The sequence below is a fragment of the Notamacropus eugenii genome, chromosome 5, assembly GCF_028372415.1.
Source record: "Notamacropus eugenii isolate mMacEug1 chromosome 5, mMacEug1.pri_v2, whole genome shotgun sequence".
Lineage (NCBI taxonomy): Eukaryota > Metazoa > Chordata > Mammalia > Diprotodontia > Macropodidae > Notamacropus > Notamacropus eugenii.
Genome location: NC_092876.1, coordinates 341,082,474 through 341,100,910, shown reverse-complemented (window position 1 = coordinate 341,100,910; position 18,437 = coordinate 341,082,474). Strand labels below are relative to the sequence as shown.

Here is an 18,437-nt window from a genome sequence, read left to right as displayed (position 1 = left end):
GTATCCCAATTTTCTCAGTTAGGTTTTGTCAATTGGATGTACCTTCTCCCTTCATAATGTTATTACTGATGCATAGTAGCTTTCTGTAGTTAGTTCTTGTACCACTCACTTTCTGCTCATTGCTTAGCAATAGATCTGGTATATTTCATTGTAATCATAGACTATTAAAGGTAGGAGGGAACATACAGATATTTGTTATACCGCATTCACTCGATGCAGGAAGATAGGAAGAGACAGAGGTCCAAAGATGGAGGGATTCTGTCCATGGCCACATAACTAAATTAGTACTCAGATCTCCAGGTTCCTAGCCTAGTGCTACTTTTTTCCTACTCTACCATGTTTCCTTCCCTTTGTGGATTCTAGAGCTATTTGCTCTGTACAGTAGGCCTTTTTTCCTATGCCAAAATTCTGTTTCCATGTTTCTTCCTAATCTCTCCCACACTCTCTTTGTGATTAAAATGCCTCATTATTGCCACCTGGCCCAATCTTATAGCTTCCTCTACTCAGTTTTACATTTCAAATGCAGTTAGTTATATTATCTTGGTCAGGTGTGGTCTACAATGTTTCAGTTTTTATTATGTAAATATAAAAGTTCTGTCTATAGTGGGTTTTTTCCCCATAATAAGCTTTTTATCCTATTACTTTGTATTTATTCCTCACATGCAGTAATATATCTCTTCTTTCCCTATACCTCTTCTTCCTATAAGATCAACAGCCTCTAACACCAAGATACTTAGGGAGATATACATATTTTGGACCAAACCTGTAATTTTATTCATACAGATAATTTCGAGGATGAAAACTCCCTATACCAATGCAGATTGGCACATGATCTGTGTGATTTGCCCAGGGTCTCACAGCTAGTACGTTAGAGACTGTTTTCTGTGCCAAATTGCCTCTTGCTAAATATATAAAGATCCTTTAAAAAAAAATACCAGACAAGTTTTACCTACACTAAAGCCTTTTTTGAGTGTTTTATTTAAGTAAGAGGGTTGGTTTTAGGATCCTGAAGGCAATACCAGCAGATTACAAATTTTGGCAGGCTCTGCCAATATGAAAAAGCTTTGAGTATGGAGCTAGTAATGAACTTGTCTGATGGTTCTGTCTTACCACACGCCTAACTCAATTCTGTAGAGATTAATCAATAGTTTATCCACAAGATGATAAAATTTTCAGCCATACCACCTCAATTAGGTCATAGTAGACATAGAAGACTTGTAATCTACACCAGAGAAAGAAATAATGGATTCTGGAATAAGTTTACTTCTAACATTGGCACATAATCATTTACACATTCAGGCCTACCACTTCTCCAATACAACAGGTATCTGACTGGATGGATCAACCCTTTTGTCACCATAAAGATAGCATGAGCAGGCCTTAGATTTCCTTCTTGACCTTATAAGACCTTTTTTTAGTATTCTGTGCTTAGTTGCTTTACTCGTCTTAAGTTTTAAAACTCCTCTGTTTCAGCTTGTAAGCTCTTCCTGCCCAGTGCCATTTTATTCAAGTGAAGCTGACCCTAACAAAGGCTTTTACATTTCTAGTCCTACTCTTTCCCTAGGGTCCCTCTCTTATGTACCACTAGATGGTGTATCAGATGGTTGGGTGGTACTCCTAAGATAGCTGTGGTACATCAAGAATAACCAGGAAAAGAGGTTTTTTCTGAATAACTGAAGATAAACCCTTAATACTAAAACTTTGTTTCATCCTTTTTCATGGCGAATTTTCTTTCTTTCTTTCTTTCTTTCTTTCTTTCTTTCTTTCTTTCTTTCTTTCTTTCTTTCTTTAACTTTTAACATTCATTTTCACAAAATTTTGGGTTCCAAATTTTCTCCCCTTTTGTCCCCTCTCACCACCCCAAAACACCGAGCATTCTAATTGCCCCTATCACCAATCTGCTGTCTCTTCTACCATCCCTCTCTGCCCTTGTCTCCATCTTCTCTTTTGTCCTGTAGGGCCAAATAACTTTCTGTACCTCTTTCCCTGTATTTCTTATTTCCTAGTGACAAGAACAGTACTCAACAGTTGTTCCTAAAACTTTGAGTTCCAACTTCTCTTCCTTCCTCCCTCCCCACCCCTTCCCTTTGGAAGGCAAGCAATTCAATATAGGCCAAATCTGTGTAGTTTTGCAAATGACTTCCATAATAGTCGTGTTGTATAAGACTAACTATATTTCCCTCCATCCTATCCTGTCCCCCATTACTTCTGTTCTCTCTTTTGATCCTGTCCCTCCCCATGAGTGTTGACCTCAAATTGCTCCCTCCTCCCCATGCCCTCCCTTCCATCATCCCCCCCACCCTGCTTATCCCCTTCTCCCCCACTTTCCTGTGTTGTGAGATAGGTTTTCACACCAAAATGAGTGTGCATTTTATTCCTTCCTTTAGTGGAATGTAATGAGAGTAAACTTCATGTTTTTCTCCCACCTCCCCTCTTTTTCCCTCCACTAATAAGTCTTTTGCTTGCCTCTTTTATGAGAGATAATTTGCCCCATTCCATTTCTCCCTTTCTCCTCCCAATATATTTCTCTCTCACTGCTTAATTTCATTTTTTTAAGATATGATCCCATCCTCTTCAATTCACTCTGTGCACTCTGTCTCTATGTGTGTGTGCATGTGCGTGTGCATGTGTGTGTGTGTGTGTGTAATCCCACCAACTACCCAGATACTGAAAAGTTTCAAGAGTTACAAATATTGTCTTTCCATGTAGGAATGTAAACAGTTCAGCTCTAGTAAGTCCCTTATGACTTCCCTTTGCTGTTTACCTTTTCATGCTTCTCTTCATTCTTGTGTTTGAAAGTCAAATTTTCTTTTCAGCTCTGGTCTTTTCATCAAGAATGCTTGAAAGTCCTCTATTTCATTGAAAGACCAATTTTTCCCCTGAAGTATTATACTCAGTTTTGCTGGGTAGGTGATTCTTGGTTTTAGTCCTAGTTCCTTTGACTTCTGGAATATCCTATTCCAGGCCCTTCAATCCCTTAATGTAGAAGCTGCTAGATCTTGTGTTATCCTGACTGTATTTCCACAATACTTGAATTGTTTCTTTCTAGCTGCTTGCAATATTTTCTCCTTGGTCAGGGAACTCTGGAATTTGTCCACAATGTTCCTAGGAGTTTCTCTTTTTGGATCTCTTTCAGGCAGTGATCTGTGGATTCCTTGAATACTTATTTTGCCCTCTGGTTCTAGAATCTCAGGGCAGTTTTCCTTGATAATTTCATGAAAGATGATGTCTAGGCTCTTTTTTTGATCATGGCTTTCAGGTAGGCCTATAATTTTTAAATTGTCTCTCCTGGATCTGTTTTCCAGGTTAGTTGTTTTTCCAATGAGATATTTCACATGATCTTCCATTTTGTCATTCTTTTGGTTTTGTTTTGTGATTTCTTGCTTTCTCATAAAATCATTGGCCTCCATCTGTTCCATTCTAATTTTGAAAGAACTATTTTCTTCAGTGAGCTTTTGAACCTCCTTTTCCATTTGGCTAATTCTGCTTTTGAAAGCATTCTTCTCCTCATTGGCTTTTTGATCCTCTTTTGCCAATTGAGTTAGCCTATTTTTCAAGGTGTTATTTTCTTCAGCACTTTTTTGGGTCTCCTTTAGCAGGGTGTTTACTTGTTTTTCATGCTTTGCTTGCATGTCACTCAATTCTCTTCCCAGTTTTTCCTCCACCTCTCTAACTTGATTTTCAAAATCCTTTTTGAGCTCTTCCATGGCCTGAGCCCATTGAGTGGGCTGGGGTACAGAAGCCTTGACTTCTGCGTTTTTCCCTGATGGTAAGCATTGTTCTTCCTCATCAGAAAGGAAGGGAGGAAATACCTGTTCACCAAGAAAGTAACCTTCTATAGTCTTATTTTTTTTCCACTTTTCTGGGCATTTTCCCAGCCAGTTACTTGACTTCTGAATATTCTAGTCACACCCACTTCACCTCCAGATCCTCCCAGCCAGCACTTGGGGTCTGAGATTCAAATGCTGCTTCCCAGCCTCAGGGCTTGGGGCGGGGGCGCGGCTGCTGTTCAGTGTCAGATTAAGTTCAGGTGCTCGGGTGGGGCAGGGCCGATGGGGCTCAGTTCCCTCAGGGGGTTTATGCAGAGACCTTCAACAATGGATCCAGGCTCCTGCCTGCTTGGGGAGCCCTTGTCTGCTCCCGCCTCCGTTGCTGCCTCCCAAGGGGGCCTGAGTTATGGGGACACCCCACTCCCCTCTCAACCAGCCAAAGAGACCCTCTCACCAACCCTTGTCACCTGTGTGTGGAGGGATCTGTGCAGCTGCTGGAGATTCCGTCCCTGAATCCTGCTTGGATCTGCTCCTCTAGGTGCTGCGTGGCCAAGGCAGGGCTGGGCTCGGCTCTGGGTCTGCAGCGCAATGGACCTTTTGCAAGAGGTTTTCAGGGCTGTCCGGAACAGAAATCTCATCTGCTCCGTTGTTCTGTGGCTTCTGCTGCTCCAGAATTTGTTGGGAGTTCTTTTTTACAGATATTTTATGGGCTGTGCGTTCGGAGCTAGCGTATGTGTGTCTTTCTACTCCACCATCTTGGCTCCGCCCCCAAATTTTCAAAAATATAATGTATATTCTTGTCTTCTTTACCAGCATCCTTAACACAAGCTAATCTTTTCTTGTTGACTAAGTGTCATTATTAGGTTCAGTTCAATACTATCTTATACTGTAAACACAGATGATTTGGGACAGTAGGTTGAATCTGTAGTGAACCTGGACCTTGCTGTTGCTTTTTTCCAAAATGAACTGCCAGTATGCATTGGTTCCTTTTTGTATCCTTTGCTTCCTTTTCATAAAAGGGAAGTGAAAAATGTGCAGTTGGTTGATTGCCTGTGAAGATAGTGTGACTGCTGCCTTGCTGCAAAATTAGTTCTAGAAGCAAGAACTAATGTAGGTTCCTAAATCAAGTCATCATCTCCACTGCCTTTTCAGTCTTTTCGTGACACTTGAATCATTTATTTTAACGAATTCCATTTCTAATTTGGTGTGAAGTATCCTCCCACCCCACTTTTTTGCCTTCATGTAGAAACAGCCATCTTGTGGACTCTTAGAATGTTTTTTTCCTCCTTTAATGACGATTATTAAGACCTACTTGTGTCTTCACGACTATGGCATGTTTATCAGATAGTTTATGTTTTTAAAACAGATGTTTTATTTGTTTAAATCATCCAAAATTCACCTTTTCACCCTCCCACCCCTTCTCCAAGTTGAGAACACAAGAAAAACTTAACCCATTACAAACTTGCATATTCAATTAAAACAATTTTCTATATTGGCTACATTTTTAAAAATGTCTTATTCTGCGCTATGAGTTTTCTACCTCTATTTCAGGAAGTGGGTATGTGTGGGGTGCAGGGACCCTTATCAATGAATTAGAGACTCAGCGATATTAGCAAAAAGAATAGTTCATTTATTGACTTTCTCGAGAAAGTGCTCCCTCAGAGTGCCCAAAAGATGGCACCAACTGAAAAGAGCAGCCTGCTGCAAATGTTTCAGCAGGACAAGAACAATTAACCCCTTGAAGAGGCTTCACTCCTGAGAGGGATCCTCAGAGATCATCCCTCACAAGTAGCATGTTTCATTATTAGTCCACCAAAATCCTGGTTGGTCATTACAGGGATAAGAATTTAGCACAATCGTATTCCGTCACGTTTATATACTATAACTTGTTCACCAATTCCCCAATTTATGAATATGCTCTCAGATTTCCATTCTTTATCACCTTAAAAAGATCTATAAATATTTTTTATACATCTTTAGAGTTTGTTTGCTTAGGATAGTTGTTCAGTCATGTCTGTCTCTTCTTGACCCTGTGGACTGTAGCACACCAATACTATCCATGGAATTTTCTTAGCTTAAGATACTGGAGTGGTTTTGCCTTTTCCTTCTCTAGTGGATAAAGGCCAACAGAGATAAATGACTTGCCCAGGGTCATACAACTAGTAAGTGTCTGAGGCCAGATTTGAACTCAGTTCTTCCTGATCCCAGGCCCAGCGCTCTATCCACTGAGCCACCTAGCTGACTCAAGACTTAGGATTTATCCCTTTCTTAATATATCCTTCCTCTAAATCCCCCTCCCCTTTCTTCTCTTTCTTTGTTGAGTACAATGTTATTTCTGTAACCAACCCTGTGTGTGTGTGTTTGTGTGTGTGTGTCTACTTGCTTCTTTTGAGCAGTTTGGCGAGTGTGAGGTTCAAATGTCAGCCCCTCCTCCTCTTTGCATGAGTGCCCTGATGGTGTGAGATCATTTTCTCTAACCCTCCTTTCCCTTCTACCCTGGTACATGCCTCTTCCTCTCTTTTCATTCTTAAGATCACCCAGACATAACAGAACCACTCCCAGATCTTGTCTAATTAGACATCCCCTGTGACCCTGATGATGGTTCAGAAGGAATACCTATGCCATCTCCCCATTTTTCAATGTAAGCAGTTAATCCTTGTTTATTCTTTTATCCCTGTTTATTCATGTTTACCTTTTTATATTTCTTTTCACTTGACTTTGTGTCCAAGCTGTGTTTTTCCCTGAGGCTTTAGATATTTTGGAGTCATTCCCTTTTTTAATGTTTGTGATTTGATCTTTCTTGCCAGCATAATAGCTCTTTAATAAGGTTTTTGTTGTTGTTTTTATGCATATTTACTGTTGTCCTACCCTCCTCCCTGACTTTATATTGATGTTAGCCCTGGACCATGGGGCACTTCTGGAAGGAAGGTTTGGGCTGATCCTGTTGCTCCTTTCTTAGGGTATTGATATTGTGTTTTTCCAGGATCTCAGTGAGAGATTAGCGCTCCCAAAGTAGTCTAACTAAGGGTAGAGTCACTTGCTGTCCCCTGGTATGAGCTCTGTAAGTTTTTGACCTGGTTTTGGTCTGAGGACTAGTAAACTACTGCTAGGTTCAGTCTCTATCAGCTCGCTGGATAGCTCTTAATTCAGAGAGACAGAACTACAGGTTTCCCTTTGGCCTTCAAACCCTGCCCAAGTTATTCCTCTGTAAACTAGGCTCTTGATGGTAGGAGTGAGGCCTTCTGTATGCCTGGGGTGTAAGCCATGTGGCTACTACTGGAAACTTGTGAACTCCCTTTTTTTTTCTGGAACGTTACCCTTTGAGCAGGTCTTCTTCTTAATCTGCTCTAGATCTGTGACCCAGAACTGGGTATGGTGTGACAAAATTTCCAGTTGGCACCTGTCCCTGTTGCAGTGCCTTGGTATGTGTCTGGTGGTGTCCTGGTAGGGGTTCTGAGCCCTCTTTTTAAACTGGTACACAGCCACTCTCTAACTGAGACTGCTAGAGTTGCTTCCAACCTGTTGTTGTTCTTTACTCATTTCAGTGTCCAACCCTTCATGACCTCATTTGTGGTTTTCTTGGCAAAGATACTGGAGTGGTTTAGTATTTCCTTCCCAAGCTTCTTTTACAGATGAGGAAACTGAGGCAAAAAGGGATAAGTGACTTGCCCAGGGTCATACAGCTAGAAAGTAGCTGAGGCTGTATTTGAATTCAGGAAGAAGAGTCTTCCTGAGTCTAGGCCCACCACTGTATCCACTGCACCAGTCCGCAGTCACCACAGATATCCCTGTCCTATCTCCCTGTGCAGAGCTGGGTTGGACAAATGACTCATTTTGATTTTTGCTGCATTTCTCATCAGGATTTGTTCTGGTATTTTCTCAGTCATTTTAGAGGAGATTTTTGGAAGGAAGTTCACCACACTGGTTCTTACCATTGCCATGTAACAATGGTAGAGTGAATATAAAGTGATTTTATCTGGTCATAGAATTATCAAATAGCAGAGCCCAGATTAGAACCTGGGTCTTTTGATTCCTTGTCCAGGGCTCTTATTTTAGGATTCATCAGAATTCCTCATGGTGAGATGTTTAGAGATGATTAAGGTGTAATATCAGTAACTTGAGTTATGGTGTATGAATTATCTGATTTGAAGATTTTCTGTGGTAAAGCCATAGTTTTTAAACTATCTGATTTGTAGATTATCTGTGACGAATATGTAATTCATAGTTCATCTCCTCTAACCCTCCTTCCTTGAGCATACATACTTAATATGAATCATCTTTAACATTTGTTTCAACTTATCTTTGCTGCCTTCACCCAGGAGTTGGGAGTTCTTTCTTGCAGCTACAGTTTGAAGCACTGTAACGTCCACATACCTTCTTTGTCACACAGGACACTCCTGCAACCCAGTTTGGGCATTTTCACAGGCTGTCCCTGAGCCTGGAGTGCTCGCCCTTCTCATCTCCACCTCCTGGCTTTCCTGGCTTCCTTTAAGACTCACTTCTACAGAAGCCTCTCCCAATCCCCCTTGATAATGCCTACCCTCTGAGAATTTCTCTAATTCATTCTGATATGTGTATGCGTGTATATACATGTGCATACACACACACGCACATCCACATAGTTGCTTGCATTTAGTCTCTTCTCTCATTAGATGTGAGCTCCTTGAGGGCAGTATTGTTTTCACCTTTCTTTGTATTTCCAAGGCTTAGCCCAGTACTGGGCTTGGCACACAGTAGGTGCTTAGTAAACATACATGTTGACTTGTCTTCTGATCCCCTTCTGTCTACAGCAATACCTTCTCAGTCCATTTTAAAAGCAATAAAAATCTTGTGACGGTCATGGATGTATGAAGGCACAAACTAAACATGATAGGCAGTCATAGGTTTCTTTAATTCAGTTTCCTTGATTTTTGAAGCCATCTTGCTGAGTTGTCTTGTTCTGGTACCCATCACATCTCCAGTTTAAGGTAGTCCCAGCCTGGCTCCAGGAGGAACCCTTATTTTTTCTAATCTCATACTGCTTCTATTGTGACTGTGTGTGTAAAGTTAGGCTTTTAATTAAATTTTAAAATTCTTCTCTTTCTTTAGTTGTTCTATTCCTCCCACCTACCCTGAAGACCTTTTCGGATTATTTGCTAGAATTCAGAGCTGTTGAGTCTCTCTAAGAAGAGACACAGAGGACTTGCTTTTTATTTACCTTTTAGCAATCTTTAACAATTAAGGTTTAGTCATTTTACACTTTTACATTTTGCACAGGTAGTTTTGGGACCTCACTGTCAGACTACAGTGAAATCGTGATAAAAATATCATCTGTTAACATATTGTTCTTTGCCCTGTGACTTGAGAGAAATGATGCTTCATTTCTTCTCTCAGATTTTTGCTTCCAGAGCCTGGAGCCATTACTGGCATAATACTTTAAATACAGTTGGTTCTTGGTAACCCCTGCAACCTGCCTTTGTAATTTGCCTTCAGTTACTGAGTTCTCAAGAAGAAAGCATCTTAAAACAGCAAAATGTATAACAGGATTTTAAAGCAGACACTTTAAGTGGTTGCATTGCACCCCCAACCTTTCCACCTGTTCTCTCCCCTAGACATTCCTTCCCTACTCTTTTTGTGGAGCCCAAAGTATCTGAGCTTATTCTAAAAAAGAATTCCAGGCCTTGTGTGCCTGCCACAGCCAAGAATAGGTGGCAGAGCTATATGGCTTTCTTCTCTATTCTCCTTTGGCTTCTGACTATTTCTCTCTGCATCACTTCACATGTTCCCAAGTTTTTCTGCCTTCTTCACACTTATCATTTCTTATGGCAGAGCAATGTTCCATCACATTCCTATACTACAACAATATAAAAGAAAATGACATGGAAAGACTTCAATATTCTGAAGAAAGGGCTAGATTTGAGTAAGCAGAATAGAGAAGGGATGCTTTTAACCAGTAAATCAAGTATTTATTGAACTCTTGGTAGATGTAAGGCATTGGGCTAAACACTAGTGATAGATACAAAAGACTCCAAAATATGAGCCTTTTTGGGTCTTGATTTCCTCATTTCTGTCAATGCCCTCAAAGAACTCACAATTTATGATGAGATGCCAAAATAAAATATTAACGAGTATTGCAAGACACTTAATGATAACTTCCGGATGAGTAGAACCTTGCAAGTACTTGAGCAGCTGACTTGGGAAAGATCACAGTGGTCAGGGTAGTTAGGGAAGGCTTTATAGGGGAAGGGGGAGTTGTGATTTTTATGATTTGCCTTTTTTTAAAGGAATAAATAGCTTTATTGGGCCCATAGTGAGAGAAATAAAGTAAGACAAGAGTTATAAATGACAAAGATGAAAAGAACTCACCAAGAGATGAGGTTCCATAATGCCACCTACGTTAGTATATTCAAAGTGACTCCATTGACAAGCAGGTAATGTGCTGAGTGGAATAGACTGCAAAATCAACTGGGAAATGTACTTTGTATATCCCACAAAGTTCTCATTATCATAAGACTACCATGCCCAGACAAATTTCCATGGTAATGCCACATTCCCTTCATCTCCTTTTCTCATCCATATTACAAAAGGAATTTTTTTTTTAAAAAAATCACATTTTCTAGATCCTAAAATGGTTTTCAGGATTTAATTCAAAGGAAGCTTCAGCATTTAGCTCATCTTCCAAAAAGATGATTAAATCTAGGAGATGGAGAAGTGGACTTAGGCCAGTAAAGATCCTTTTCTCACCTTCCCCAAATATTATTGGAAATTATGATTGTCTGAGCTTATGGTTGCAATCTCATTTTCCCCCAGCACAACAGGGTATCCAGGGCTTGACTGGAGAGTTAAGGTAGTGTGACTTGGGTTGGGGGAGAGGGATTCAGTTATAATTAGAGCTGGAGGAGAAGGAGGAAGAATGTTTGCCATACTTGTTGCATTTATGCATTTTTTATTGTTGTTCAGTGGTGTCTGACTCTTCATGACCCCCTTTGGGGTTTTCTTGGCAGAGATACTGGAGTGGTTTTCCATTTCCTTCTCCAGCTCGTTTTACAGATAAGGAAACTGAGGCAGGCAGGGTTAAGTGTCTTGCCTAGAGTCATGCAGCTAGTAAGTGCCTGAAGTTGTATTTGATCTCAAATCTTTCTGACTCCAAGGCTAGCTGTCTATCTACTGCACCACCTTGCTGCCCATTTTTCTTATTACTAGTCTTCATCTTCTGTCTCAGCATTTCATCCATCCTTACATCTGGCCCCACTATCTTACGGGTCAAGCAATTCACAGAAAGCATATGGGGGAAGAGGTAGCTTCCCCTTTGGGAGGGGTAGGTTCCCATTGGGAGAGGTAGCTCAGTATCCTGGCTTCTACCCAGGCCCTAAAAGAGTATGCAGAATATTCCCTAGAAGTCCCACTGTGGTTGAAAAGGGGTACCTGGAGGGAAGGCAGGATTGGTTGATGGAGGATAGGGTTATCCAGATGTTGCAGGGGAAAGTGTGGACCTCTCCCCAAAAAGGACATTTCTGACTGGTCTTTCTTGGGGTTCCACATGCACTGCTATTCTTTTTCCTCCACAGGAGCCAGAGTTCTCTTCCCACACCAACCCCCTAGAAGAATACTTGAACTGAGCCTTTAAGGAGAGAGAGGAACTAGAGAGTCAGGAGAACAAAGGGGCCAAGGCAGCAGGGACAGAATGATCAAAAGGCAGCAGATATGAAAAAATGTTGGAAGCATAACATTGGTCTGTACTGTGAAGGGCTCTGAAAGCCAGACAGACCAGCTTAGATCAAATGCAGTAGGCAATTAGGGGACCGTTATCGATTCTTAGGCCAGAGAGTGACATGATGAAAGCTACATTTCAAGATGATTATTCTAACAGAGATATTCAGGACCAGGAACCAGGAAGGAAGCCAGCTAAGAAACTGTTGAAGTCACTGAGACAAGAAATCTGAGACCCTGAACTAGGGAAGTACCAGTGGGAATAGAGAGGATGGAAAAAAATGAGGAATATCCTGAGGAGGAATGAACAATATTTAGTAACGAAAATCTAGTGTATTAAGAAGAGGCAGGGGTCAGAAACAGTTCACAGGTTTTGAACAGTCATGCTACTGACCAAGAAAGATTAATCAGAGAAGAATTTCGCTAAGAAGAAAATGGACTATGCTTGTACATATCTCTGAGGGGGCATGAGGGTAGAAGTATCTTGCAAAAAAGAGTTATGGATGGTCTTAACAGTTCCAGATGTCCTTTTGGTGTTATGCAAGAAAAGGACTACATGATCAGTTCGCACATTTTGATGCAGCAATACCACTACCCAGCAAAATCAAAGGCTCAGTGTACTGTTTGTAGTAATAAAGAACCAGAAATAAAGTGGATGCCCATAAATTGATGACTGGTAAAATAAACTGTGATTTGTCACTATAATGAATGTTCACATATTTAGTAGGAGGAGCAGTATCAAGTGGGTGGTTAACTTCCAAAAAGGTGCATCTCTCATAACAGTGGTCAGCAAAAAACAGGGCCAGAAAAAGGTTATTTGATTTGTCAAGGAGATCATTGATGACTCAGAATCCATATGTAGGCATTTTATTAGGGAGGATGTGACAAGGAATGGAGCAGGTACAGAGGCCACAACCTTCATGCTCCTTCTTATAGTTTTCTTCCTCTTGAGGCAACTAGAGAGTGCAGTAGATAAAGCCCTGAACCTGGAGTCTGGAAGTTCAAATTTGGCCCCAGACACTTACCAGCTGTATGACCCAGGGCAAACTCTTTAACCTCTATTTGCCTCAGTTTCCTCAACTGTAAAATGAGGACAATAACAGCACCTCCATCACAGGGTTGTTGTGAGGGTCAAAGGAGATAATATATGTAAAGCACTTACCACAGGGCCTGGCACATATAGGCACTATATAACTGCTTATTCTTTTCTTACCTTCCCTTCTCTTGGGCTTCCACAACACTGCGCTGGGATTCAGTCTTATTCTCTTATTGTTTCCTTCAAGGCTTTTCTCAGTAACTTTTGAAAGTATTCATCCTGGAGTAGCTCAGCCCATTCCAGTCTTCTCTTCCTGCTCATTTCCTCATTCTTGCACCTCCCTTCATATCCTACCCCTCTTCCTGTCTTTTATCGACTGTTCATGCTCAGGGATGTCAGTTCTGTCAGCTGCCCTGGTTCAAAACCTTGTAATTGTCTTTGATGTTTTGTCCCTCATATCCACTAAGTCCTGTCAGTTCTTCCAGTCTAGCATCTCTGGTGTCTAGATGTTCCCTGTTTCCTAACTGGTCACCCTAACTTGATTATCTCACCACTTCAACCCATCCTGCATCCTGTTGATAGATTAATCTTTATCTACAACACCGTTTTGTAGCAACTCATTTAACATCTTGGAACTTCCATTTCCTGTCTATAAAATGAGAGTTGTGTTAAGTGATCTCCACACCTCTGTGATTCCTTTGTCATGTCATTCCCCCATTCAGAAATGTTCTGATGGCTCCCTATTGTCTACATGATAAGGTCCAAACTCTTCAACCTTGCACAATCAATTTCCAACCTACCTTTCCAGGAGATACTCAGTAAAAATTTGTTGTTATAAGATTTATGTATTAGCTAATGAGCTAATCTGTACAACCGTTCCACCCATTCTCTCATTAGGAAATTCCACTAGGCCCTGATGTGCCCAAACTATCAGGAGGAATTCAGTGGTTTCCAACATTTATATTTTGCAGTGATGCAGAGAGTCGGAAATTGTGTAAGAAGATGAAAGTTGACCCGAGCACAAAGGACAAAAGAGTGGAATTACTTCACTACAAGTGAGTGTGAAGGGACATGGGCCCCTTGTAATTTCTGAATAGCCATATGAGGTCCTCATCAGTATTAACAATGAACCCACTAGATTGGTGTTATTTCAGATGGAGATTTTATGTTTTTAATTAAATGACTGTGTCTTATGGCCCCGCCTGGCCATCCTTGAAGTCTCAACACTCTTTTCCTTTCTCTGTTTAACAGGGATGGTGCATTTCACACTGAATATAATCGCGCTGTGACATTTAAGGTAAACCAGCTTCTTTGATTTTCAGCAGGGTAGGAGTCTGAATTGCTGTTAAGTATTTGACAGTTTTCTTTTTGAAAGGAAACAGGGCAAATTTTACAAACAATTGTTTTGAATCTCATAAAGGGATTTTTCTTTCTTAAGCATTTCAGTAGAATGTCTCAGATATATGTGTGTGTTTACATAAGTATATATACTATATATATATGTAATATATTTAAAATTAGAATGACTTAAGAATACAGTAAAATGGTCAGTTAATCAGCAATTATATAGTGTAATAGTAACATTATAGCACTATTGTTACTCAGTGGGTGGGGACTTTTCCTTAGGACTCTGAAAGCCTCCCTTATGTCCTGTACTCCTCTCCTGTTGCAATGACAACAGTAATGAAATACATCAGGCCAGTGATCTTGAGTGCATGTACAAACTGTGTACAGGTTGGGAGTTACAGATATGTTGGCTCAGTTCCAATTTAGAAAATCAGTGTTATCTAATCCAAACCAGTTCCTATCCTTTTGTCTGGATATTTCTGTTCAGCCCAGTTCTGCTTCAGACTCTTCCACCCATCCCTCATTTTTACCTTCTTTTCAAACTCTATTTTCTCTTTTTAACTGTCATTATTGTTTGTGACTAAAATTGAGTTGCCAGGTCTCTCCTCATTTAAAACATTCTCCTTTTCTAATCACCTCTCCCAACTGGCCTGGAATCCCTTCTAATTCCATGGCACTCACAGCCATTGTCTATCTCCTGAGGGAACCAGAAGATTCCTTGTCCAAACAGTTCTGGTTATTTGTCCCAAATAAACCATGTGGCACATGATTGCTTATTGCCTGTTTTACAGTTGTAATGAGAACTGATGCTTTGCAAGCTGTATATCCAAGCCTGCATTAAATTCTGAAATAATCAGATGTATTATACTGGTTGGTTATAGAAAAGAATGAGCTTCCCTCCTGAGACACGTACTTTGGCTGAGACTTAGAAAGGTGGCACTTGAGCTGGAACTTCTAGGAAGATAAGGATTCTGAGAGTCAGAGATGAGGAAGGACTATAAGGCAGCCGTAAAGGCCATCTTGTGCAAGAAGGCACAAGATAGGGGAGCCCAGAGGACAACTAGTGGTCCCGTTGATCACTGAAACTCAGTATGCATGCAGGTAGGTCCCATGAGGTGAAGATGAAAACTAGCAGTTCTAGTGGCTCCAACACACCTGAGGAGCTGGAAACCACTGCAGGGATTTAAGCATGGGCAATAACATAATCAGACTCTGCTTTCAGTAGATGCATCAGAAAGAGGGAATAAGTGGGAGCAAAGAGACTGATTAGTGGCATTACCATAATCCATGAGACAGGTGATGTGTCTGAATTACAGTTTATAATTAACATTGAAATAAGAAGCTAGAATGAACCCAACAACCCATGTACTTGTGACATGCTTTCTAAACCTTAAACACAAGAGCAAAGAAAATGAAAAAGAACCTATGTGTATAAAATATTTATAGTAGCTCTTTTTCTGGTGGCAAAGAATTAGAAATTGAGGGGATACCCATCAATTGGGGAATGGCTGAACAGGTTGTGGTGTGTGATTGTAATGTAATACTATTGTGCTACAAGAAATGATTAGAGGGCTGGTTTCAGAAAAACCTAGGAAGACCTGTATGAATTGATGCAGAGTGAAGCGAGCATGAGTAACAGTAATGTTTGTAATGGTGACCAACTGTAAAAGGTTTAGCCACTCTGATCAATACAATGATCCAAGATAATTCTGAAGGACTCATGATGAAAAATATTTTCCACCTCCAGAGAGAGAACTGGTGATTATTTATTTAACTAATGATGAATTCTTGAGTATAAAATGAAGTATAATTTATCTGGCTTTATTTTTATTGCTTTTTTAGTGATATGGCTAATATGGAAATGTTTTTCATGGTTTCACATATATAATTGATATAGTGCTTGCCATCTCAGTGGGTGGGGGAGGAGTTGAAGGAAGAGAAAAATTTGGAACTCAGAATCTAAAAAAAAATGTTAAAAATAAATAATATGTTGAGAAAAAATGTTTCATCTTAAACCCAGTATTTAACCTGCTTTCACCATTTTTTCCATTTCTTTTCACCATTTCTTTGGGACTTTCCAAAGTAATTCACACTCAAATATTAATACAGCAGAATTTTCCCTCCAAACTTATTCAGATTGAAGTGTAAATTAGTCTGTAACTAATCTAGTCTAATCTCTTTCTCTCTTTTGCAAAGTTTCTCATGGCTTTGTTTGGCCTACTGAAAGTGGGACTAATTGTGAGGAAGATATGCATCTGCTCACCTTCTGGTTTATATCACCTAACTCTGGGACTTCTAATATGCTGTGTTACCTCTCTCTTAGATTGCCCTTCTCAATTTTCAAATTTTCCATACAAGGCAACTTAAGCAGCAGCCTTCAATAACTTATCTTTCCAAACCCAGCTATAATTTAAGTCAGGTTTTCATAAAGAAGCTGGTTTCTTTTTTAGTAATACATTTTAAAACATTTCATTTTGGGGAAAGGGTCCCACATGTACAAAAATATTTATAGCAGCACTCTATGTAGTTGCCAAAAACTGGAAGTCAAGGGGATGTCCATCAATTGGGGAATGGCTGAATAAATTATGGTATATGAATGTAATGGAGTACTATTGTGCCATAAGAAATGATGAACAAGAAGACTTCAGAGAGGCCTGGAAGGACTTATATGACCTGATGCTGAGTGAAAGGAGCAGAACCAGGAGAACTTTATGCACAGCAACAACCACAGTGTGTGAGAGTTTTTTCTGGTAGACTTAGATTTTTGTAATAACACAAGAACTTCTGAAAAAAAAAAAAAAATCCCAATGGTGGACCTCAAGGCAAAATGCCTTCCACACTCAGAGAGAGAAATATGGAAGTCACTCACATAATGTAGCAGATCATGTTTGTGTATGTGTATCTGTTTGTGTATCATGTTCTGATTTGTTATACGGATTCTTTCATTTATCTTAGTCTGACTACATAGCATGACTATAGTGAAAATATACTCAATAGGAAAGTATATGTAGAATCTATACAGAATTGTATGCAGTCGTGGGGAGGGAGGGAGGTAGTGGGGGGTGGGTGGGGAGGGATAAAATCGCAATTGTATGGCAGTGATTGTTAAACATTAAAAAAATAAAAAAATTAATAAAAAAAAAAAAACATTTCATTTTAAAACCTGATACATTTTATATTGAAAATAGATGCTTCACAATAAATACTCATGCAGTCTCCCTTACAAGGTACCTTAGCCAAAAAACTTAGCTTATTGATTGTTAATAGAAAGAAGGAATGTAGCCTTTAACTTTGACAGTAAATACAATACCCTGACTGTTGTGTCTTAGGCTTTTGTTGACAATAATTCACATTGCTTGAATCATTGTATAAATCATTCTTTTGGTCCTGCTTGCTTCACTTGGTGTTTCTTCACACAAGCTTTGCCTTGTTTTTTCTGAATTCTTCATCCTGACATTCCATTTCATTCCATTTCCACACACTAATTTGTTCAGCCATTCACCCATCGCTGGATGTGTTTAGTTTCAGCTTTTTGTTATCGTGGATGTTTAGATGATCATTTTTGTCCATAGAGATCTTATCGTACATAGAGGTCATTAACATCCTTAGGACATAATGATATAGTGCAGATCTTCTTAATTTAGTGTCCATAGACTTGATATAAAAAAAAATATTTTGGCAACTGTATTTCAACATAATTGAGTTCCTTTGTATTTTATTTCCTATGTATTTTATTTTATGCATTTGAATTTTTTTCTGAAAAGATGCATTGTCTTCCATGTATTATTAAGAAGACATTCCATCTATCTGCCATAATATTTATCTGGGCCATGAGCTGGTTAAGAACTCTTAGCAACTGATCTCCCTGTATGATACAAAAGCATTGTATCTTGTATTGCTAGTGTTCCCAAAGCCTTTTGATTGTCCCAGCGTCCAGTTAAGAGTAGATAATAGTGAGGCAAAAGGTAGCAAAAACTGTACAATGCAGGATTGATTGCATTAGATCCTTCCTAGTGATTTAGTACCAGAGAATATGGATTCAGATTTCAATTCTGCTGCTTACTGCCTGTTTGATCTTGGGCAAATCATTTAGCCTTTTTGGGCCTCAGTTTCCTGGTCTGTAGAATAAGGGGTTTGGTCTGAATGACCCCAGAGGTCCCTTTTAGCTCTAATTCTGTGAACATACAGTACTTGCCGTACTCTGAGGACTTAGCTGTAGCCCACACTGAGAGCACCTGGGGATTACTGTTTTTCTTTTCTCCCCATCTGCACTTGCCCAGCCTCTGTCTACCCAGACACTCAGAGAGAGATCATTCAACTTCATTTAAACAACAATTAGCCTTGAAGCTCTAAAGACTGTCAATATGTTTAATTTCTTCAGTTAAAAGATGCCATTTTCTTCAGCCACATTTGTTCCCTTCTCATGACTGTGAGGCAAGGCTATATTATCAGTGGGGGAAAATGTCACCAGACACTTACAGGGATATATCCTCAATAGCAGAAAATGAGAAAGGGACCACAAGTGCTTTAGGTGGCCTTGATTGAGGGAACTCTGGCCTATCTTTGGCTATCTTTGGGAAAGCTCAGTCCAAGCC

The 18,437-nt window shown here is 39.9% G+C and overlaps 1 protein-coding gene across 1 annotated transcript in view; it reads left to right on the top strand.

The window, feature by feature from the left end:
* The window catches only part of PDIA5 (protein disulfide isomerase family A member 5), a 188,141-nt gene that overhangs the window by 87,006 nt on the left and 82,698 nt on the right, over positions 1 to 18,437 (top strand). The window contains exons 4-5 of the mRNA XM_072613786.1: positions 13,467 to 13,550; positions 13,747 to 13,792. Of these exons, the coding sequence (XP_072469887.1) occupies positions 13,467 to 13,550; positions 13,747 to 13,792 (130 nt within the window). The remainder of the gene's footprint in view (positions 1 to 13,466; positions 13,551 to 13,746; positions 13,793 to 18,437) is intronic.